The following is a 25,655-nucleotide window of genomic DNA, read 5'->3' as shown; positions in this document are numbered from 1 at the left end:
CCCAACTGTCCAGGTAGTAACAGATCATTATACAGTAACCCAAGTGTCCAGGTAGAAACACAATAATATCATTATACAGTAACCCAAATGTCCAGGTAGAAACACAATAATATCATTATACAGTAACCAGTAACCCAACTATCCAGGTAGAAACACAATAATATCATTATACAGTAACCCAACTGTCCAGGTAGTAACAGATCATTATACAGTAACCTAACTGTCCAGGTAGAAACACAATAACATCATTATACAGTAACCCAACTATCCAGGTAGAAACACAATTAGATCATTATACAGTAACCAAAGTGTCCAGGTAGAAACACAATAACATCATTATACAGTAACCAGTAACCCAACTGTCCAGGTAGTAACACAATAAGATCATTATACAGTAACCAGTAACCCAACTGTCCAGGTAGTAACACAATAACATCATTATACAGTAACCCAACTGTCCTGGTAGAAACACAATAAGATCATTATACAGTAACCCAACTGTCCAGGTAGAAACACAATAATATCATTATACAGTAACCCAACTGTCCAGGTAGAAACACAATAAGATCATTATACAGTAACCCAACTGTCCAGGTAGAAACACAATAAGATCATTATACAGTAACCAGTAACCCAAATGTCCAGGTAGAAACACAATAAGATGATTATACAGTAACCCAACTGTCCAGGTAGTAACACAATAAGATCATTATACAGTAACCAGTAACCCAACTGTCCAGGTAGTAACACAATAAGATCATTATACAGTAACCAGTAACCCAACTGTCCAGGTAGTAACACAATAACATCATTATACAGTAACCCAACTGTCCTGGTAGAAACACAATAAGATCATTATACAGTAACCCAACTATCCAGGTAGAAACACAATAAGATCATTATACAGTAACCAGTAACCCAAATGTCCAGGTAGAAACACAATAAGATCATTATAAAGTAACCCAACTGTCCCGGTAGTAACAGATCATTATACAGTAACCCAACTGTCCAGGTAGAAACACAATAATATCATTATACAGTAACCCAACTGTCCAATTAGTAACACAATAAGATCATTATACAGTAACCCAAGTGTCCGGTAGAAACACAATAATATCATTATACAGTAACCCAAATGTCCAGGTAGAAACACAATAATATCATTATACAGTAACCAGTAACCCAACTATCCAGGTAGAAACACAATAATATCATTATACAGTAACCCAACTGTCCAGGTAGTAACAGATCATTATACAGTAACCTAACTGTCCAGGTAGAAACACAATAACATCATTATACAGTAACCCAACTGTCCAGGTAGAAACACAATTAGATCATTATACAGTAACCAAAGTGTCCAGGTAGAAACACAATAACATCATTATACACTAACCAGTAACCCAACTGTCCAGGTAGTAACACAATAAGATCATTATACAGTAACCAGTAACCCAACTGTCCAGGTAGTAACACAATAACATCATTATACAGTAACCCAACTGTCCTGGTAGAAACACAATAAGATCATTATACAGTAACCCAACTGTCCAGGTAGAAACACAATAATATCATTATACAGTAACCCAACTGTCCAGGTAGAAACACAATAAGATCATTATACAGTAACCCAACTGTCCAGGTAGAAACACAATAAGATCATTATACAGTAACCAGTAACCCAAATGTCCAGGTAGAAACACAATAAGATGATTATACAGTAACCCAACTGTCCAGGTAGTAACACAATAAGATCATTATACAGTAACCAGTAACCCAACTGTCCAGGTAGTAACACAATAAGATCATTATACAGTAACCAGTAACCCAACTGTCCAGGTAGTAACACAATAACATCATTATACAGTAACCCAACTGTCCTGGTAGAAACACAATAAGATCATTATACAGTAACCCAACTATCCAGGTAGAAACACAATAAGATCATTATACAGTAACCAGTAACCCAAATGTCCAGGTAGAAACACAATAAGATCATTATAAAGTAACCCAACTGTCCCGGTAGTAACAGATCATTATACAGTAACCCAACTGTCCAGGTAGAAACACAATAATATCATTATACAGTAACCCAACTGTCCAATTAGTAACACAATAAGATCATTATACAGTAACCCAACTGTCCAGGTAGTAACACGATAATATCATTATACAGTAATCAGTAACCCAACTGTCCAGGTAGTAACACAATAATATCATTATACAGTAACCAGTAACCCAACTGTCCAGGTAGTAACAGATCATTATACAGTAACCCAAGTGTCCAGGTAGAAACACAATAATATCATTATACAGTAACCAGTAACCCAACTGTCCAGGTAGTAACAGATCATTATACAGTAACCCAACTGTCCAGGTAGAAACACAATAATATCATTATACAGTAACCCAACTGTCCAATTAGTAACACAATAAGATCATTATACAGTAACCCAAGTGTCCGGTAGAAACACAATAATATCATTATACAGTAACCCAAATGTCCAGGTAGAAACACAATAATATCATTATACAGTAACCAGTAACCCAACTATCCAGGTAGAAACACAATAATATCATTATACAGTAACCCAACTGTCCAGGTAGTAACAGATCATTATACAGTAACCTAACTGTCCAGGTAGAAACACAATAACATCATTATACAGTAACCCAACTGTCCAGGTAGAAACACAATTAGATCATTATACAGTAACCAAAGTGTCCAGGTAGAAACACAATAACATCATTATACACTAACCAGTAACCCAACTGTCCAGGTAGTAACACAATAAGATCATTATACAGTAACCAGTAACCCAACTGTCCAGGTAGTAACACAATAACATCATTATACAGTAACCCAACTGTCCTGGTAGAAACACAATAAGATCATTATACAGTAACCCAACTGTCCAGGTAGAAACACAATAATATCATTATACAGTAACCCAACTGTCCAGGTAGAAACACAATAAGATCATTATACAGTAACCCAACTGTCCAGGTAGAAACACAATAAGATCATTATACAGTAACCAGTAACCCAAATGTCCAGGTAGAAACACAATAAGATGATTATACAGTAACCCAACTGTCCAGGTAGTAACACAATAAGATCATTATACAGTAACCAGTAACCCAACTGTCCAGGTAGTAACACAATAAGATCATTATACAGTAACCAGTAACCCAACTGTCCAGGTAGTAACACAATAACATCATTATACAGTAACCCAACTGTCCTGGTAGAAACACAATAAGATCATTATACAGTAACCCAACTATCCAGGTAGAAACACAATAAGATCATTATACAGTAACCAGTAACCCAAATGTCCAGGTAGAAACACAATAAGATCATTATAAAGTAACCCAACTGTCCCGGTAGTAACAGATCATTATACAGTAACCCAACTGTCCAGGTAGAAACACAATAATATCATTATACAGTAACCCAACTGTCCAATTAGTAACACAATAAGATCATTATACAGTAACCCAACTGTCCAGGTAGTAACACGATAATATCATTATACAGTAATCAGTAACCCAACTGTCCAGGTAGTAACACAATAATATCATTATACAGTAACCAGTAACCCAACTGTCCAGGTAGTAACAGATCATTATACAGTAACCCAAGTGTCCAGGTAGAAACACAATAATATCATTATACAGTAACCCAACTGTCCAGGTAGTAACACGATAATATCATTATACAGTAACCAGTAACCCAACTGTCCAGGTATTAACACAATAATATCATTATACAGTAACCAGTAACCCAACTGTCCAGGTAGTAACAGATCATTATACAGTAACCCAAGTGTCCAGGTAGAAACACAATAATATCATTATACAGTAACCCAAATGTCCAGGTAGAAACACAATAATATCATTATACAGTAACCAGTAACCCAACTGTCCAGGTAGAAACACAATAATATCATTATACAGTAACCCAACTGTCCAGGTAGTAACAGATCATTATACAGTAACCCAACTGTCCAGGTAGAAACACGATAAGATCATTATACAGTAACCCAACTGTCCAGGTAGAAACACAATAAGATCATTGTACAGTAACCCAACTGTCCAGGTAGAAACACAATAATATCATTATACAGTAACCCAACTCTCCAGGTAGAAACACAATAAAATCATTATACAGTAACCAGTAACCCAAATGTCCAGGTAGAAACACAATAAGATCATTATACAGTAACCAGTAACCCAAATGTCCAGGTAGAAACACAATAAGATCATTATAAAGTAACCCAACTGTCCCGGTAGTAACAGATCATTATACAGTAACCCAACTGTCCAGGTAGAAACACAATAATATCATTATACAGTAACCCAACTGTCCAGGTAGAAACACAATAAGATGATTATACAGTAACCCAACTGTCCAGGTAGTAACACAATAAGATCATTATACAGTAACCAGTAACCCAACTGTCCAGTTAGAAACACAATAATATCATTATACAGTAACCCAACTGTCCAATTAGTAACACAATAAGATTATTATACAGTAACCCAACTGTCCAGGTAGTAACACGATAATATCATTATACAGTAATCAGTAACCCAACTGTCCAGGTAGTAACACAATAATATCATTATACAGTAACCAGTAACCCAACTGTCCAGGTAGTAACAGATCATTATACAGTAACCCAAGTGTCCAGGTAGAAACACAATAATATCATTATACAGTAACCCAACTGTCCAGGTAGTAACACGATAATATCATTATACAGTAACCAGTAACCCAACTGTCCTGGTAGAAACACAATAACATCATTATACAGTAACCCAACTGTCCAGGTAGTAACACAATAACATCCTTATACAGTAACCCAACTGTCCAGGTAGAAACACAATAATATCATTATACAGTAACCCAACTGTCCAGGTAGTAACACGATAATATCATTATACAGTAACCAGTAACCCAACTGTCCTGGTAGAAACACAATAACACCATTATACAGTAACCCAACTGTCCAGGTACTGACAGATCATTATACAGTAACCCAACTCTCCTGGTAGTAACAGATCATTATTCAGTAACCCAACTGTCCAGGTAGAAACACAATAAGATCATTATACAGTAACCCAACTGTCCTGGTAGTAACAGATTATTATTCAGTAACCCAAATGTCCAGGTAGAAACACAATAATATCATTATACAGTAACCAGTAACGCAACTGTCCAGGTAGAAACACAATAACATCATTATACAGTAACCAGTAACCCAACTGTCCAGGTAGAAACACAATAACATCATTATACAGTAACCCAACTGTCCAGGTAGTAACACAATAAGATCATTATACAGTAACCCAACTGTCCAGGTAGAAACACATTAATATCATTATACAGTAACCCAACTGTCCAGGTAGTATCAGATCATTATACAGTAACCCAACTGGCCAGGTAGAAACACAACAATATCATTATACAGTAACCCAACTGTCCAGGTAGTAACAGATCATTATACAGTAACCCAACTGTCCAGGTAGTAACATTTCATTATACAGTAACCCAACTGTCCAGGTAGTAACAGATCATTATACAGTAACCCAACTGTCCAGGTAGAAACACATTATCATTATACAGTAACCCAACTGTCCAGGTAGAAACACAATAATATCATTATACAGTAACCAGTAACCCAACTGTCCTGGTAGAAACACAATAACACCATTATACAGTAACCCAACTGTCCAGGTACTGACAGATCATTATACAGTAACCCAACTCTCCTGGTAGTAACAGATCATTATTCAGTAACCCAACTGTCCAGGTAGAAACACAATAAGATCATTATACAGTAACCCAACTGTCCTGGTAGTAACAGATTATTATTCAGTAACCCAAATGTCCAGGTAGAAACACAATAATATCATTATACAGTAACCAGTAACGCAACTGTCCAGGTAGAAACACAATAACATCATTATACAGTAACCAGTAACCCAACTGTCCAGGTAGAAACACAATAACATCATTATACAGTAACCCAACTGTCCAGGTAGTAACACAATAACATCCTTATACAGTAACCCAACTGTCCAGGTAGAAACACAATAAGATCATTATACAGTAACCCAACTGTCCAGGTAGAAACACATTAATATCATTATACAGTAACCCAACTGTCCAGGTAGTATCAGATCATTATACAGTAACCCAACTGGCCAGGTAGAAACACAACAATATCATTATACAGTAACCCAACTGTCCAGGTAGTAACAGATCATTATACAGTAACCCAACTGTCCAGGTAGTAACATTTCATTATACAGTAACCCAACTGTCCAGGTAGTAACAGATCATTATACAGTAACCCAACTGTCCAGGTAGAAACACATTAATATCATTATACAGTAACCCAACTGTCCAGGTAGAAACACAATAATATCATTATACAGTAACCAGTAACCCAACTGTCCTGGTAGAAACACAATAACACCATTATACAGTAACCCAACTGTCCAGGTACTGACAGATCATTATACAGTAACCCAACTCTCCTGGTAGTAACAGATCATTATTCAGTAACCCAACTGTCCAGGTAGAAACACAATAATATCATTATACAGTAACCCAACTGTCCAGGTAGAAACACAATAATATCATTACACAGTAACCCAACTGTCCAGGTAGAAACACAATAAGATCATTATACAGTAACCAGTAACCCAACTGTCCTGAGAGTAACAGATCATTATTCAGTAACCCAACTGTCCAGGTAGAAACACAATAAGATCCTTATACAGTAACCCAGCTGTCCTGGTAGAAACACAATAATATCATTATACAGTAACCCAGCTGTCCTGGTAGAAACACAATAATATCATTATACAGTAACCCAACTGTCCAGGTAGAAACACAATAATATCATTATACAGTAACCCAACTGTCCAGGTAGAAACACAATTAGTTTATACAGTAACCAGTAACCCGACTGTCCTGGAAGAAACACAATAACATCATTATACAGTAACCAGTAACCCAACTGTCCAGGTAGAAACACAATATCATTATACAGTAACCAGTAACCCAACTGTCCAGGTAGAAACACAATAAGATCATTATACAGTAACCCAACTGTCCAGGTAGAAACACAATAATATCATTATACAGTAACCCAACTGGCCAGGTAGAAACTCAACAATATCATTATACAGCACGGCCAGGTGGACTGGGGACAGCAAGGAGTCATCATACCAGGTAGTCCTGAGGCATGGTCCTAGGGCTCAGGTCCTCCGAGAGAAAGACAGAAAGAGAGAAAGAGAGAATTAGAGAGAGCTTATTTAAATTCACACAGGACACCGGATAAGACAAGAGAAATACTCCAGATGTAACAGACTGACCCTAGCCCCCCAACACATAAACTACTGCAGCATAAATACTGGAGGCTGAGACAGGAGGGATCAGAAGACACTGTGGCCCCATCCGATGATACCCCCGGACAGGGCCAAACAGGCAGGATATAACCCCACCCACTTTGCCAAAGCACAGCCCCCACACCACTAGAGGGATGTCTCCAACCACCAACTTACCGTCCTAAGACAAGGCCGAGTATAGCCCACAACGATCTCTGCCATGGCACAACCCAAGGGGGGGCGCCAACCCAGACAGGAAGACCACATCAGTGACTCAACCCACTCAAGTGACGCACCCCTCCCATGGACGGCATGGAAGAACACCAGTAAGCCAGTGACTCAGCCCCTGTAAAAGGGTTAGAGGCAGAGAATCCCAGTGGAAAGAGGGGAACCGGCAAGGCAGAGACAGCAAGGGCGGTTCGTTGCTCCAGCCTTTCCATTCACCTTCACACTCCTGGGCCAGACTATACTTAATCATAGGACCTACTGAAGAGATAAGTCTTCAGTAAAGACTTAAAGGTTGAGACTGAGTCTGCGTCTCTCACATTGGTAGGCAGACCATTCCATAAAAATTGAGCTCTATAGGAGAAAGCCCTACCTCCAGCCGTTTGCTTAGAAATTCTAGGGACAATTAGGAGGCCTGCGTCTTGTGACCGTAGCGTACGTGTAGGTATGTACGGCAGGACCAAATTGGAAAGGTAGGTAGGAGCAAGCCCATGTAATGCTTTGTAGGTTAGCAGTAAAACCTTGAAATCAGCCCTTGCCTTAACAGGAAGCCAGTGTAGGGAGGCTAGCACTGGAGTAATATGATCACATTTTTTGGTTCTAGTCAGGATTCTAGCAGCCGTATTTAGCACTAACTGAAGTTCTATTTAGTGCTTTATCCGGGTAGCCGGAAAGTAGAGCATTGCAGTAGTCCAGCCTAGAAGTAACAAAAGCATGGATTAATTTTTCTGCGTCATTTTTGGACAGAAAGTTTCTGATTTTTGCAATGTTACGTAGATGGAAAAAAGCTGTCCTTGAAACAGTCTTGATATGTTCTTCAAAAGAGAGATCAGGGTCCAGAGTAACGCCGAGGTCCTTCACTGTTTTATTTGAGACGACTGTACAACCATCCAGATTAATTGTCAGATTCAACAGAAGATCTCTTTGTTTCTTGGGACCTATAACAAGCATCTCTGTTTTGTCCGAGTTTAAAAGTAGAAAGTTTCCAGCCATCCACTTCTTTATGTCAAAAACACAGGTTTCTAGCGAGGGCAATTTTGGGGCTTCACCATGTTTCATTGAAATGTACAGCTGTGTGTCATCCGCATAGCAGTGAAATTTAACATTATGTTTTCGAATGACATCCCCAAGAGGTAAAATATATAGTGAAAACAATAGTGGTCCTAAAACGGAACCTTGAGGAACACCGAAATTTACAATTGATTTGTCAGAGGACAAACCATTCACAGAGACAAACTGATATCTTTCCGACAGATAAGATCTAAACCAGGCCAGAACTTGTCCATGTAGACCAATTTGGCACAGACACGGTCTCAATGGGGAAAGCTGAGCTGACTACGCTGACTGTGCTAGTGGCAGACTCCACTAAGCTGGCAGGCTGGCTAACAGCCTGCTGCCTGGCCTGCACCCTATTTCATTGTGGAGCTAGAGGAGTTAGAGCCCTGTCTATGTTCGTAGATAAGATGAGAGCACCCCTCCAGCTAGGATGGAGTCCGTCACTCCTCAACAGGCCAGGCTTGGTCCTGTTTGTGGGTGAGTCCCAGAAAGAGGGCCAATTATCTACAAATTCTATCTTTTGGGAGGGGCAGAAAACAGTTTTCAACCAGCGATTGAGTTGTGAGACTCTGCTGTAGAGCTCATCACTCCGCCTAACTGGGAGGGGGCCAGAGACAATTAATCGATGCCGACACATCTTTCTAGCTGATTTACACGCTGAAGCTATGTTGCGCTTGGTGACCTCTGACTGTTTCATCCTAACATCGTTGGTGCCGACGTGGATAACAATATCTCTATACTCTCTACACTCGCCAGTTTTAGCTTTAGCCAGCACCGTCTTTAGATTAGCCTTAATGTCGGTAGCCCTGCCCCCTGGTAAACAGTGTATGATCGCTGGATGATTAGTTTTAAGTCTAATACTGCGGGTAATGGAGTCGCCAATGACTAGGGTTTTCAATTTGTCAGAGCTAATGGTGGGAGCCGTCGGCGTCTCAGACCCCACAACGGGAGGAGTAGAGACCAGAGAAGTCTCGGCCTCCGACTCCGACTCGCTTAATGGGGAGAACTGGTTGAAAGTTTCTGTCGGCTGAATAAGCGACACCGGTTGAGCATTCCTACAGCGTTTCCCTCCAGAAGCCATGAGAAAGTTGTCCGGCTGCGGGGACCGTGCGAGGGGTTTATACTAACGTTACTATCTGTACTTACTGGTGGCAGAGACGCTGTTTCATCCTTTCCTACACTGAAATTACCCTTGCCTAACGATTGCGTCTGAAGCTGGGCTTGCAGCACAGCTATCCTTGCCGTAAGGCGATCATGCTCCTGTATATTATAAGTACAACGACTGCAATTAGAAGGCATCATGTTAATGTTACTTAGCTTCGGCTGTTTGAAGTCCTGACGAACCATGTCCAGATAAAATCTCCGGGGTGAAAAAGTTGAATGAAAAAAGTTGAGTGAGGGAAAAAGTAAAAATATGAATGAAAAAAGTTGAGTGAGGGAAAAAGTAAAAATATACGGTAATGCAAAGTAAAAAACCGTCAGGTAGCAAAGTAAGATCGGCAACAAAACGCACAGCAGCGTAAACAAGTCTGCAAGTTGTGACCGGAAACAGGAAACCGGAAACCCGTCAGAAAATGACTCCGATCAAACCAGGCCTCTCGTAAAACAATAAGTAACACAATAAGATCATTATACAGTAACCCAACTGTCCAGGTAGAAACACAATAAGATCATTATACAGTAACCAGTAACCCAACTGTCCAGGTAGAAACACAATAAGATCATTATACAGTAACCAGTAACCCAACTGTCCAGGTAGTAACACAATAATATCATTATACAGTAACCCAGCTGTCCAGGTAGAAACACAATTAGATCATTATACAGTAACCCAACTGTCCAGGTAGTAACACAATAATATCATTATACAGTAACCAGTAACCCAGCTGTCCAGATAGAAACACAATTAGATCATTATACAGTAACCCAACTGTCCAGGTAGTAACACAATAAGATCATTATACAGTAACCAGTAACCCAACTGTCCAGGTAGAAACACAATAATATAATTATACAGTAACCAGTAACCCAACTGTCCTGGTAGTAACACAATAAAATCATTATACAGTAACCCAACTGTCCAGGTAGAAACACAATTAGATCATTATACAGTAACCCAACTGTCCTGGTAGAAACCCAATAAGATCATTATACAGTAACCCAACTGTCCAGGTACTAACAGATCATTATACAGTAACCAGTAACCCAACTGTCCAGGTAGAAACACAGTAAGGTCATTATACAGTAACCCAACTGTCCAGGTAATAACAGATCATTATACAGTAACCCAACTGTCCAGGTAGTAACAGATCATTATACAGTAACCCAACTGTCCAGGTAGTAACAGATCATTATACTGTGAGAGAAGGACTTGGCCGTACTGCAACGCCATGAGTAACATTTGACCCGTAGCCGTGAATGTCTTAAAATCAACTAATGGTGGATTTAAAATGCAGCACGTCATGGTGGCTCTACTGGGTTTGAAGCCTAGGTTAACCTAATCTGTTACTCAAATTAAAGTACATTTAGCATTTGATGTAAATGTATGTGTTATCCTGATAATCCTGATGTTTGAGCAGCTGCCTGCATTCACATGGCTGTTGAGAGAGAGATAGCGGAGATGAGAGAGAGATGAGAGAGAGATGAGCGAGAGATGAGAGAGAGAGATGAGAGAGAGATGAGAGAGAGAGAGATGAGAGAGAGATGGGAGAGATGAGAGTTGAGATGCTGCTGCTGCTGGTGGATTTAACACCCTTCCTACAGGACACAGATTCCATGAGAGAGAGAGAGAGAGAGAGAGAGAGAGAGAGAGAGAGAGAGAGAGAGAGAGAGAGAGAGAGAGAGAGAGAGAGAGAGAGCGAAAGAGAGAGCGAAAGAGAGAGAGAGAGAGAGCAAGAGCGAAAGAGTGTGTGAGAGAGACAGAGATATGCGAGAGAGATGCGAGAGAGAGATAGAGAGCGAAAGAGTGTGAGAGAGAGAGTGAAAGAGATGCTGCTGCTGCTGCTGGTGGATTTAACACCCTTCCTACAGGACACAGATTCCATGTGAGGGCGAAAGAGAGAGAGCGAGAGAGAGAGAGAGAGAGAGAGAGAGAGAGAGAGAGCGAAAGAGAGAGAGAGAGAGCAAGAGCGAAAGAGTGTGTGAGAGAGACAGAGATATGCGAGAGAGATGCGAGAGAGAGAGAGAGCAAAAGAGTGAGAGAGAGAGATGCTAGAGAGAGAGAGAGAGAGAGAGAGAGAGATTAGAGAGAGAGAGAGATGAGAGAGAGAGAGTGAAAGAGATGCTGCTGCTGCTGGTGGATTTAACACCCTTCCTACAGGACACAGATTCCATGTGTGCGAAGGCTTAGTTGTGATAATCTTCCTCCGCTGGCTGCAGTTGTAAGCTCCACTACATCATGCTATGGCGCTAGGCGCTAGCTGCTGTCTGATACACCCTGGCTAGGTCTCAAATGGCACCCTATTCCCTATATAGTGCACTACTTTTGACCAGAGCCCCATAGGGAATAGGGTTCCATTTGGGACGGGCCTCCAGCATAACGCTATGAGCCTGTTGTTGAAAAGCCACAGTGTTGGCATGGCAGCCATCTAAATCAACATACAAAGATAGAGCCATGCTTCATCCAGGAGAAGGATTCCTTCAGTAGTACTGAGACAGTGTCTATGTCCTAAATGGCTCCCTGTTCCCTATGTTGTCCATAGGGCTCTGGTGATAGGGCATAGGGTGCTATTTGTGAAACACCCCCCTTTAATGCCTTTTAATATGCAGGCAGAACCCTGATGATTTATCCAGGGTTTTCTTTCTCACAAATTGTACCCTATTCCCTATATAGTGCACTACTTTTGACCTGAACCCTATGAACCATGGTCAAAAGTAGTGTACTATATTGAAAATAGTGCGTAATTTGGGAAGCAGCCCCAGAACTGAAATATGACGTGTTGATATGATACGGGTTATTTTCTGTAGTATTCTGTCGAGATACATCAACCCCATGACTGACTATATAAATATACCATCTCATTAACTTATACTTATTAACTAAACCTCTACTGTCATTCGCTTGTTTTGGCACTGCCTCTCTCTGAAATGATACCCTGCTCATAGGTCCAACCCTCATCATCATTATTCTGGGACTAAACCTTTCTCCCTTTGATGGTGGGAACAGAGAGAGAGACAGAGAGAGAGACAGAAAGAGCAGTCAGGTAGAGAAGGGGTCAATTAGTAATTCTCTCTCTCTCTCTCTCTCTCTCTCTCTCTCTCTCTCTCTCTCTCTCTAGGTTGTCCTGTGGCTATCAAGAGAGTGGGCAGGAACAAGAGGATCTCTCTGGCAGCTGCCACCATGACAGCCATGGAATCAGACCCCTCCAGACTCCAGGGGCCTTCGCCCTCCTCCTGCTCTCCCTCGTTCATTCATCCCCTCCGCCTGTTCCAACTGTCACCTATCAAGATCCCCTTTCGCCTGTCTCCACCTGGCCCAGGTAAACAACCTCCTGTGATTCCTGGTTGAAATGCACCCTATTCCTTGTATAGTGTAATACTTTTAACCACGGCCCATAGAGCTCTGGTCTAAAGTAATGCAGTACATAGGGAACTGGGTGCAATGTTATAAGTTGTGCACTAAATAGGGAATAGGGGGCTATTTCAGATACAGCCTCTGTTTAGCCAATCCAGGATGTGTATCTGCAGTCTGTTGATGTGTTTTAGGTTGTGTTGTTTAAGGTCTGTGTTGTTTAAGGTCTGTGTCTATTGACCTAACTGCAGGGGTTTTGGCCTCATTATTACCAGCGGGTCTTTAACTAAGGCTGTTGCTGTATGTCCTAATTGGTGAATTGTAATTGCAAATATGTGGCATTATGCCAACGGTAACATTAAAGAGCTTTGTTTTTATTGTATTTAATACAGAATCTTTCTTTGAACTACAACAGGCTTCTTTCTACATTGAATTTTATAGTAGTTCACGCGAGAAAGGTTTTATTTTTGCCAGCAGGATTAGGGTCATGGTTGAAATATGAAGCATCCTCAACTTGAAATGATATTATTGTGTTTCTACCTGGACAGTTGGGTTACTGTATAATGATATTAATGTGTTTCTACCAGGACAGTTGGGTTACTGTATAATGATCTGTTACTACCTGGACAGTTGGGTTACTGTATAATGATCTTATTGTGTTTCTACCTGGACAGTTGGGTTACTGTATAATGATATTATTGTGTTTCTACCAGGACAGTTGGGTTACTGTATAATGATCTTATTGTGTTTCTACCTGGACAGTTGGGTTACTGTATAATGATCTTATTGTGTTTCTACCAGGACAGTTGGGTTACTGTATAATGATCTTATTGTGTTTCTACCTGGACAGTTGGGTTACTGGTTACTGTATAATGATATTATTGTGTTTCTACCTGGACAGTTGGGTTACTGTATAATGATCTTATTGTGTTACTACCTGGACAGTTGGGTTACTGGTTACTGTATAATGTTATTATTGTGTTACTACCTGGACAGTTGGGTTACTGTATAATGATCTTATTGTGTTTCTACCTGGACAGTTGGGTTACTGTATAATGATCTGTTACTACCTGGACAGTTGGGTTACTGTATAATGATCTTATTGTGTTTCTACCTGGACAGTTGGGTTACTGGTTACTGTATAATGATATTATTGTGTTTCTACCTGGACAGTTGGGTTACTGTATAATGATCTTATTGTGTTACTACCTGGACAGTTGGGTTACTGGTTACTGTATAATGTTATTATTGTGTTACTACCTGGACAGTTGGGTTACTGTATAATGATGTTATTGTGTTTCTACCTGGACAGTTGGGTTACTGTATAATGATATTATTGTGTTTCTACCTGGACAGTTGGGTTACTGTATAATGATCTGTTACTACCTGGACAGTTGGGTTACTGTATAATGATCTGTTACTACCTGGACAGTTGGGTTACTGTATAATGATATTATTGTGTTTCTACCTGGACAGTTGGGTTACTGTATAATGATCTGTTACTACCTGGACAGTTGGGTTACTGTATAATGATCTTATTGTGTTTCTACCAGGACAGTTGGGTTACTGTATAATGATCTTATTGTGTTTCTACCAGGACAGTTGGGTTACTGTATAATGATCTTATTGTGTTTCTACCTGGACAGTTGGGTTACTGGTTACTGTATAATGATATTATTGTGTTTCTACCTGGACAGTTGGGTTACTGTATAATGATCTTATTGTGTTTCTACCTGGACAGTTGGGTTACTGGTTACTGTATAATGATCTTATTGTGTTACTACCTGGACAGTTGGGTTACTGGTTACTGTATAATGTTATTATTGTGTTACTACCTGGACAGTTGGGTTACTGTATAATGATCTTATTGTGTTTCTACCTGGACAGTTGGGTTACTGTATAATGATCTTATTGTGTTTCTACCTGGACAGTTGGGTTACTGTATAATGATCTGTTACTACCTGGACAGTTGGGTTACTGTATAATGATATTATTGTGTTTCTACCTGGACAGTTGGGTTACTGTATAATGATGTTATTGTGTTTCTACCTGGACAGTTGGGTTACTGGTTACTGTATAATGATCTTATTGTGTTTCTACCTGGACAGTTGGGTTACTGTATAATGATATTATTGTGTTTTTACCTGGACAGTTGTGTTACTGTATAATGATATTATTGTGTTTCTACCTGGACAGTTGGGTTACTGTATAATGATCTTATTGTGTTTCTACCTGGACAGTTGGGTTACTGTATAATGATGTTATTGTGTTTCTACCTGGACAGTTGGGTTACTGTATAATGATCTTATTGTGTTTCTACCTGGACAGTTGGGTTACTGGTTACTGTATAATGATCTCTTTCTACCTGGACAGTTGGGTTACTGGTTACAGTATAATGATGTTATTGTGTTTCTACCTGAACAGTTGGGTTAATGTATAATGATATTATTGTGTTTCTACCTGGACAGTTGGGTTACTGTGTAATTATATTATTGTGTTACTACCTGGACAGTTGGGTTACTGTATAATGATATTGTTGTGTTTCTACCTGGACAGTTGGGTTACTGTATAATAATTTGTTACTACCTGGACAGTTGGGTTACTGGTTACTGTATAATGATCTTATTGTGTTTCTACCTCGACAGTTGGGTTACTGGTTACTGTATTATGATATTATTGTGTTTCTACCTGGACAGTTGGCTTACTGGTTACTGTATAATGATCTTATTGTGTTTCTACCTGGACAGTTGGGTTACTGTATAATGATATTATTGTGTTTCTACCTGGACAGTTGGGTTACTGTATAATGATCTTATTGTGTTTCTACCTGGACAGTTGGGTTACTGGTTACTGTATAATGATATTATTGTGTTTCTACCTGGACAGTTGGGTTACTGGTTACTGTATAATGATCTTATTGTGTTTCTACCTGGACAGTTGGGTTACTGTATAATGATCTTATTGTGTTTCTACCTGGACAGTTGGGTTACTGTATAATGATATTATTGTGTTTCTACCTGGACAGTTGGGTTACTGTATAATGATCTTATTGTGTTTCTACCTGGACAGTTGGGTTACTGGTTACTGTATAATGATCTTATTGTGTTTCTACCTGGACAGTTGTGTTACTGTATAATGATCTTATTGTGTTTCTACCTTGACAGTTGTGTTACTGTATAATGATGTTATTGTGTTTCTACCTGGACAGTTGGGTTACTGTATAATGATATTATTGTGTTTTTACCTGGACAGTTGGGTTACTGTATAATGATGTTATTGTGTTTCTACCTGGACAGTTGGGTTACTGGTTACTGTATAAAGATCTTATTGTGTTTCTACCTGGACAGTTGGGTTACTGTATAATGATCTTATTGTGTTTCTACCTGGACAGTTGTGTTACTGTATAATGATATTATTGTGTTTCTACCTGGACAGTTGTGTTACTGTATAATGATGTTATTGTGTTTCTACCTGGACAGTTGGGTTACTGTATAATGATCTTATTGTGTTTCTACCTGGACAGTTGGGTTACTGTATAATGATGTTATTGTGTTTCTACCTGGACAGTTGGGTTACTGTATAATGATCTTATTGTGTTTCTACCTGTACAGTTGGGTTACTGGTTACTGTATAATGATCTCTTTCTACCTGGACCGTTGGGTTACTGGTTACTGTATAATGATGTTATTGTGTTTCTACCTGGACAGTTGGGTTACTGTAATAATGATATTATTGTGTTACTACCTGGACTGTTGGGTTACTGTATAATGATCTTATTGTGTTTCTACCTGGACAGTTGTGTTACTGTATAATGATCTTATTGTGTTTCTACCTGGACAGTTGTGTTACTGTATAATGATGTTATTGTGTTTCTACCTGGACAGTTGGGTTACTGTATAATGATATTATTGTGTTTCTACCTGGACAGTTGGGTTACTGTATAATGATGTTATTGTGTTTCTACCTGGACAGTTGGGTTACTGGTTACTGTATAATGATGTTATTGTGTTTCTACCTGGACAGTTGGGTTACTGGTTACTGTATAATGATCTTATTGTGTTTCTACCTGGACAGTTGGGTTACTGTATAATGATATTATTGTGTTTCTACCTGGACAGTTGTGTTACTGTATAATGATATTATTGTGTTTCTACCTGGACAGTTGTGTTACTGTATAATGATGTTATTGTGTTTCTACCTGGACAGTTGGGTTACTGTATAATGATCTTATTGTGTTTCTACCTGGACAGTTGGGTTACTGTATAATGATGTTATTGTGTTTCTACCTGGACAGTTGGGTTACTGTATAATGATCTTATTGTGTTTCTACCTGGACAGTTGGGTTACTGGTTACTGTATAATGATCTCTTTCTACCTGGACAGTTGGGTTACTGGTTACAGTATAATGATGTTATTGTGTTTCTACCTGGACAGTTGGGTTACTGTAATAATGATATTATAGTGTTACTACCTGGACAGTTGGGTTACTGAATAATCATCTGTTTCTACCTGAACAGTTTGGTTACTGTATAATGATCTGTTATTACCTGGACAGTTGGGTTACTGTATAATGATCTGTTACTACCTGGACAGTTGGGTTACTGTATAATGATCTGTTTCTACCTGAACAGTTGGGTTACTGGTTACTGTATAATGATCTGTTACTACCTGGACAGTTGGGTTACTGGTTACTGTATAATAATGTTATTGTGTTTCTACCTGGACAGTTGGGTTACTGTATAATGATATTATTGTGTTTCTACCTGGACAGTTGTGTTACTGTATAATGATCTTATTGTGTTTCTACCTGGACAGTTGGGTTACTGTATAATCATCTGTTTCTACCTGAACAGTTTGGTTACTGTATAATGATCTGTTACTACCTGGACAGTTGGGTTACTGTATAATGATCTGTTACTACCTGGACAGTTGGGTTACTGGTTACTGTATAATGATCTGTTACTACCTGGACAGTTGGGTTACTGGTTACTGTATAATAATGTTATTGTGTTTCTACCTGGACAGTTGGGTTACTGTATAATGATATTATTGTGTTACTACCTGGACAGTTGGGTTACTGGTTACTGTATAATGATGTTATTGTGTTTCTACCTGGACAGTTGGGTTACTGTATAATGATATTATTGTGTTTCTACCTGGACAGTTGGGTTACTGTATAATGATCTTATTGTGTTTCTACCTGAACAGTTGGGTTAATGTATAATGATATTATTGTGTTTCTACCTGGACAGTTGGGTTACTGTATAATGATATTATTGTGTTTCTACCTGGACAGTTGGGTTACTGTATAATGATATCGTTGTGTTTCTACCTGGACAGTTGGGTTACTGTATAATAATTTGTTACTACCTGGACAGTTGGGTTACTGGTTACTGTATAATGATCTTATTGTGTTTCTACCTGGACAGTTGGGTTACTGGTTACTGTATAATGATCTTATTGTGTTTCTACCTGGACAGTTGTTTTACTGTATAATGATCTTATTGTGTTTCTACCTGGACAGTTGTGTTACTGTATAATGATGTTATTGTGTTTCTACCTGGACAGTTGGGTTTCTGTATAATGATATTATTGTGTTTTTACCTGGACAGTTGGGTTACTGGTTACTGTATAATGATCTCTTTCTACCTGTACAGTTGGGTTACTGGTTACTGTATAATGATGTTATTGTGTTTCTACCTGGACAGTTGGGTTACTGTAATAATGATATTATTGTGTTACTACCTGGACAGTTGGGTTACTGAATAATCATCTGTTTCTACCTGGACAGTTGAGTTACTGTATAATGATCTGTTTCTACCTGAACAGTTTGGTTACTGTATAATGATCTGTTACTACCTGGACAGTTGGGGTACTGTATAATGATCTGTTTCTACCTGAACAGTTGGGTTACTGGTTACTGTATAATGATCTGTTACTACCTGGACAGTTGGGTTACTGGTTACTGTATAATGATGTTATTGTGTTTCTACCAGGACAGTTGGGTTACTGGTTACTGTATAATGATGTTATTGTGTTTCTACCAGGACAGTTGGGTTACTGTATAATGATGTTATTGTGTTTCTACCTGGACAGTTGGGTTACTGGTTACTGATACTACCCCTCCCCTTCCTTAGTTCTCTCCCTGTACCTCCTCATTGTAAAGGATGAGCAGAGGGAATTTCATTTTGCTGAAGTGGACATGTTTAAATCAAGGGTCAACACGTCATTATTGGATTCAGAAAATGAGTCTGGTACTGTAGGTCATTTACTGTAGGAACCAGACCATGTCTACCTCTATCTCTGTTCTGTACTCTGTTCTCTGTTCTCTGGAATCTCTCTGTTCTCTGTTCTCTCTCTCTGTTCTCTGTTCTCTCTCACTCTGTTCTCTGTTATCTCTCCGTTCTCTTTTCTCTCTCTCTGTTCTCTGTTCTCTCTTTCTGTTCTCTGTTCTCTGTTCTCTGTTATCTCTCTGTTCTCTGTTCTCTCTCTTTGTTCTCTGTTCTCTCTCCTTGTTCTCTGTTCTCTCTCCCTGTTCTCTGTTCTCTGTCTCTGTTCTCTGTTCTCTCTGTTCTCTGTTCTCTGTTCTCTGTTCTCTCTCTGTTCTCTCTCTCTCTCTGTTCTCTGTCTCTGTTCTCTGTTCTCTGTCTCTGTTCTCTGTCTCTGTTCTCTGTCTCTGTTCTCTGTTCTCTGTTCTCTGTTGTCTGTTGTCTGTTGTCTGTTCTCTGTTCTCTCTCTTTGTTCTCTGTTCTCTGTTCTCTCTCCCTGTTCTCTGTTCTCTGTTCTCTCTCTGTTCTCTGTCTCTGTTCTCTGTTCTCTCTCTCTGTTCTCTGTCTCTGTCTCTGTTCTCTCTCTGTTCTCTGTCTCTGTCTGTTCTCTGTTCTCTGTTCTCTGTTCTCTGTCTCTGTTCTCTGTTCTCTGTCTCTGTTATCTGTTGTCTGTTCTCTGTTCTCTGTTCTCTCTCTTTGTTCTCTGTTCTCTGTTCTCTCTCTTTGTTCTCTGTTCTCTGTTCTCTCTCTCTGTCCTCTGTTCTCTCTCTCTGTTCTCTGTTCTCTGTTCTCTCTCTCTCTGTTCTCTCTCTCTCTGTTCTCTGTCTCTGTTCTCTGTTCTCTCTCTCTGTCTCTGTTCTCTCTCTGTTCTCTGTCTCTGTCTCTGTCTCTGTCTCTGTTCTCTCTGTTCTCTGTCTCTGTTATCTGTTGTCTGTTGTCTGTTCTCTGTTCTCTCTCTCTGTTTTCTGTCTCTGTTCTTTCTCTCTGTTCTCTGTCTCTGTTCTTTCTCTCTGTTCTCTGTTCTCTCTCTCTGTTCTCTGTCTCTGTTATCTGTTATCTGTTCTCTCTCTGTTCTCTCTGTTCTCTGTTCTCTGTCTCTGTTATCTGTTATCTGTTCTCTCTCTGTTCTCTCTGTTCTCTGTTATCTGTTATCTGTTCTCTCTCTCTGTTCTCTCTGTTCTCTGTTATCTATTCTGTCTTTCTGTTCTCTGTTCTCTGTTCTCTGTTCTCTCTCTCTGTTCTCTGTTCTCTCTCTCTGTTCTCTCTGTTATCTGTTTTCTGTTCTCTCTGTTCTCTCTCTCTGTTCTCTGTTCTCTCTCTATCTCTCTCTCTCTTACATCAATTCAATTTCAATTTAAGGGCTTTATTGACATGGGAAACATATGTTTACAATGTCAAAGCAAGTGAAATAGGTATTTTTTTTACAGTAAACATTACACTGACAAAAGTTCCAAAAGAATAAATACATTTAACATGAAATAAAATAACTTAAATATAGGTTGTATTTACAATGGTGTTTGTTCTTCACTGATTGCCCTTTCCTTGTGGCAACAGGTCACAAATCTTGCTGCTGTGATGGCACACTGTGGTATTTCACCCAGTAGATATGGGAGTTTATCAAAATTGGATTTGTTTTTTAATTATTTTTGGGTCTGTGTAATCTGAGGGAAATATGTGTCTCTAATATGGTCATACATTTGGCAGGAGGTTAGGAAGTGCAGCTCAGTTTCCACCTCATTTTGTGGGCAGTGTGCACATAGCCTGTCTTCTCTTGAGAGCCAGTTCTAATGCACATTCAGATGTCATAAATCAACACTGCAGAGCTCTCCCTGTCCTCTGCCGTGCCTTGATTGTATTACTGTTGATGATATCTGGAAATGTGCATGTACTCCCTGGCTCATCTACTGTTGCTAGCCCCAATTCTGACTTGTGCTCTGATATCTGCTTCACTGATTTCTGCTCTCGTAAAAAGCCTGGGTTTTCTGTACGACAACACTAGAAGCTTATTACCTAAAATTGATCAATTGAGTGTGGGTGTGTGGGTTCACAGCTCCAATCCAGATGTGTTGGTCATTACTGAGACGTGGTTAAGTAAGAGTGTTTTGAATACTGATGTTAGCCTTTCTGGTTGTAAGCTTTTTCGGCTAGACAGATCTTCCTAAGGTGGGGGAGTGGCAATCTTTAACAAGGATCACCTTCAGTGCTCGGTTGTCTCTACCAAATTTGATTTGCCGGTTTTAAGCATTAAACTTTCAAATAGCTCTTTGTTGACTGTTGCTGGGTGCTATTGTCCTCCATCAGCACCGGCCTGTACCCTACCTGCCCTAAGCTCTCTCCTGGCCCCTTACACTAAGTTTGAATTTGTCCTGCTAGGTGACCTAAACTGGGACATGCTTAAACCACCTGACCAAGTCCTAAAGCAATGGGACTCCCTAAATCTTTCTCAGATTATCACCAATCCCACAAGGTATGTCTCCAAACACCCAGAAAATGCTACTCTCCTTGATGTTATCCTCACAAATAATCCTGATAGGTATCAGTCTGGTGTTTTCTGTAATGACCTTAGTGATCACTGTTTTACAGCCTGTATTCGTGATGGCTGCTCAGTGAAACGATCTGTCCTGATTTATCATAGACGCTTACTAAAGAACTTTAATGAGCAAGCCTTCCTTCATGACCTGGCCTCTGTAAATTAGTGTAGAATCAGCTTGATCCCCTCTGTTGAAGATGCTTGACCTTCTTATTTGATATTTTCACTGGTATTGTTAACCTGTTAGGGCTAGGGGGCAGCATTTGCACGTCTGGATAAAAAAAATGTACCCGATTTAATCTGGTTACTAATCCTACCCAGTAACTAGAATATGCATATACTTATTATATATGGATAGAAAACACTCTAAAGTTTCTAAAACTGTTTGAATGGTGTCTGTGAGTATAACAGAACTCATTTGGCAGGCAAAACCCTGAGACATTTTCTAGCGTGCCACCCGTCGTGCACTCCATCAACAGCAGGTGCATTTCAAGAGCGGCAAATTTGAATCCAAATAAATGTCAAAATTCAAATTTTTCAAACATACAACTATTTTACACCCTTTGAAAGATAAACATCTCCTTAATCTAACCACGTTTTACGATTTCAAAAAGGTTTTACGGCGAAAGCATAAATTTAGAGTATGTTAGGACAGTACATTTACAAGAGTTGTGTGTAATGTTTTGTCAAGTCAAAGACAGGGTCACCAAAACCATAAAACCAGCTAAAATGATGCACTAACCTTTTACAATCTCCATCAGATGACACTCCTAGGACATTATGTTAGACAATGCATGCATTTTTAGTTCTATCAAGTTCATATTTATATCCAAAAACAGCGTTTTACTATGGCATTGATGTTGAGGAAATCGTTTCCCTCCAATAACCGGCAGTCAAGTCAGCGTCACAAATTAAATAATTAAAATTAGAAAACATTGGTAAAATATTATATTGTCATTTAAAGAATTATAGATTTACATCTCTTGAACGCAATCAACTTGCCAGATTTAAAAATAACCTTACTGGGAAATCACACTTTGCAATAATCTGAGCACTGCGCCCAGAAAAATACGCGTTGCGATACAGACTAGACGTCATGTTGGGGAGATCTAAAATCGAAAATACTATGTAAATAATCCATTACCTTTGATTCTCTTCATCAGATGTCACTTCCAGGTATCACAGGTCCATAACGAATGTAGTTTTGTTCAAAAAAGCTCATCATTTATGTCCAAAAATCTCCGTCTTGTTAGCACATGATCTAAGCCAGCCGGACTTCTCGTCATGAACGAGGGGAAAAAATATATTTACGTTCGTTCAAACATGTCAAATGTTGTATAGCATAAATCATTAGGGCCTTTTTTAACCAGAACATGAATAATATTCAAGGTGGACGAATGCATACTCTTTTATAACGTATTGGAACGAGGGTACCCAACATGAACTCGCGCGCCAGGTGTCTAATGGGCCATCATCGTTCCATGGCTCTTGTTCGGTCAGATCTCCCTCCAGAAGACTCAAAACACTTTGTAAAGGCTGGTGACATCTAGTGGAAGCAATAGGAAGTGCCAAAATATTCCTCAGCCCCTGTGTTTTTCAATGGGATAGGTTTAAAGGTAATACAACACATCAGGTATCCACTTCCTGTCAGAAAATGTTTCAGGGTTTTGCCTGCCAAATGAGTTCTGTTATACTCACAGACACCATTCAAACAGTTTTAGAAAATGTAGGGTGTTTTCTATCCATATGTAATAAGTATATGCATATTCTAGTTACTGGGTAGGAGTGGTAACCAGATTAAATCGGGTATGTTTTTTTATCCAGCCGTGTCAATACTGCCCCCTAGCCCTAACAGGTTATTAAGTCCGGATTCCTATTTGACTCAGCCATGCCTCCTTGTCCGTCCAACATTTCCTCATTTCCCACCCCTTCTAATGCGACCTGCCCGATGATTCTCCCTCTTTTTCCCCGCTACAAAGTTTCTCCGCGGTGCTAAAGGAGCTCCTTAAACTTTTCCCCCAAAAAATAATCTGGGTCAGATGGTTTAGACCCTTTCTTCTTTAAGGTTGCTGCCCCATCATCACCAAGCCTATCTCTGACCTTTTAAACCTGTCTCTCCTTTCTGGGGAGGTTCCCATTGCTTGGAAGGCAGCCACGGCACGTCCTTTATTTAAAGGGGGAGATCAAGCTGATCCTAATGGTTTTAGGCCTATTTCTATTTTGCACTGTTTATCAAAAGTTTTGGAAAAACTTGTCAATAATCAGCTGACTGGCTTTCTTGATGTCTATAGTATTCTCTCTGGTATGCAATCTGGTTTCCGCTCAGGTCATGGATGTGTCACTGCAACCTTAAAGGTCCTCAATGATGTCACAATTGCCCTTGATTCTATGCAATGTTGTGCTGCTATTTTTATTGACTTTTGATACGGTAGACCATTCTATTGTTTTGGGCCGGCAAAGGAGTATAGGTGTCTCTGAGGGGTCTTTGGCCTGGTTTGCTATCTACCTCAAAGAGTGCAGTATATAACATCAAAACATCTACTGTCTCAGCCACTGCCTGTCACCAAGGGAGTACACCAAGGCTCGATGCTAGGCCCCACACTCTTCTCAATTTGCATCAACAACATAGCTCAGGCAGCAGGAAGCTCTCCCAGTCTTATACTCATCTGGCCCCTCCCTGGATTTTGTGTTAAACGCTCTCCAACAAAGCTTTCTTAGTGTCCAACAAGCTTTCTCTACCCTTAACCTTGTTATGAACACCTCCAAAACAAAGGTCAAGTGGTTTGGTAAGAAGAATACCCCTCTCCCCACAAGTGTGATTACAACCTCTGAGGGTTTAGAGCTTGAGGTAGTCACCTCATACAAGTACTTGGGAGTATGGCTAGACGGTACACTGTCCTTCTCTCAGCACACATCAAAGCTGCAGGCTAAAGTTAAATATAGATTTGGTTTCCTCTATGTAATCGCTCCTCTCTCACCCCAGCTGCCAAACTAACCCTGATTCAGATGACCATCCTACCCATGCTAGATTACGGCGACATCGTTTTTATAGATCGGCAGGTAAGGGTGGTCATCTCTGTATACCCATATTTATAAAACCCTCTTAGGCCTCACTCCCCCCATCTGAGATATTTACTGCAGCCCTCATCCTCCACATACAACACCCGTTCTGCCAGTCACATTCTGTTAAAGGTCCCCAAAGCGCACACATCCCTGGGTCGCTCCTCTTTTCAGTTTGCTGCAGCTAGTGACTAGAACGAGCCGCAAACAAACACTCAAACTGGACAGTTTTATCTCAATCTCTTCATTCAAAGACTCAATCATGGACACTCTTACTGACAATTGTGGCTGCTTTGTGTGATGTATTGTTGTCTCTACCATCTTGCCCTTTGTGCTGTTGTCTGTGCTCAATAATGTTTGTGCCATGTTTTGTGCTGCTACCATGTTGTGTTGCTACCATGTTGTTGTCATTTACATTTACATTTAAGTCATTTAGCAGACGCTCTTATTGTCATGTTGTGTTGCTAACTTGCTATGTTGTTGTCTTATGTCTCTCTTTATGTAGTGTTGTGTTGTCTCTCTTGTCGTGAGGTGTGTATTTTTTTATCCAAGCCTCGTACAAGCAGGAGGCCTTTTGTTAGGCCGTTATTGTAAATATGAA

The 25,655-nt window shown here is 39.7% G+C and overlaps 1 protein-coding gene across 1 annotated transcript in view; it reads left to right on the top strand.

The window, feature by feature from the left end:
- Positions 1-25,655, top strand: part of LOC145861690 (transcription elongation regulator 1-like protein) — a 200,384-nt gene that overhangs the window by 34,728 nt on the left and 140,001 nt on the right. The window contains exon 5 of the mRNA XM_082964543.1: positions 12,963-13,163. Coding sequence (XP_082820669.1) covers positions 12,963-13,163 — 201 coding nt within the window. The remainder of the gene's footprint in view (positions 1-12,962; positions 13,164-25,655) is intronic.

This window comes from Salmo salar, chromosome 18 (assembly GCF_965601325.2).
Source record: "Salmo salar chromosome 18, fSalSal1, whole genome shotgun sequence".
Lineage (NCBI taxonomy): Eukaryota > Metazoa > Chordata > Actinopteri > Salmoniformes > Salmonidae > Salmo > Salmo salar.
The sequence above is the reverse complement of the archived record's forward strand: the minus strand, read 5'-3'. Positions and strand labels throughout refer to the sequence as shown.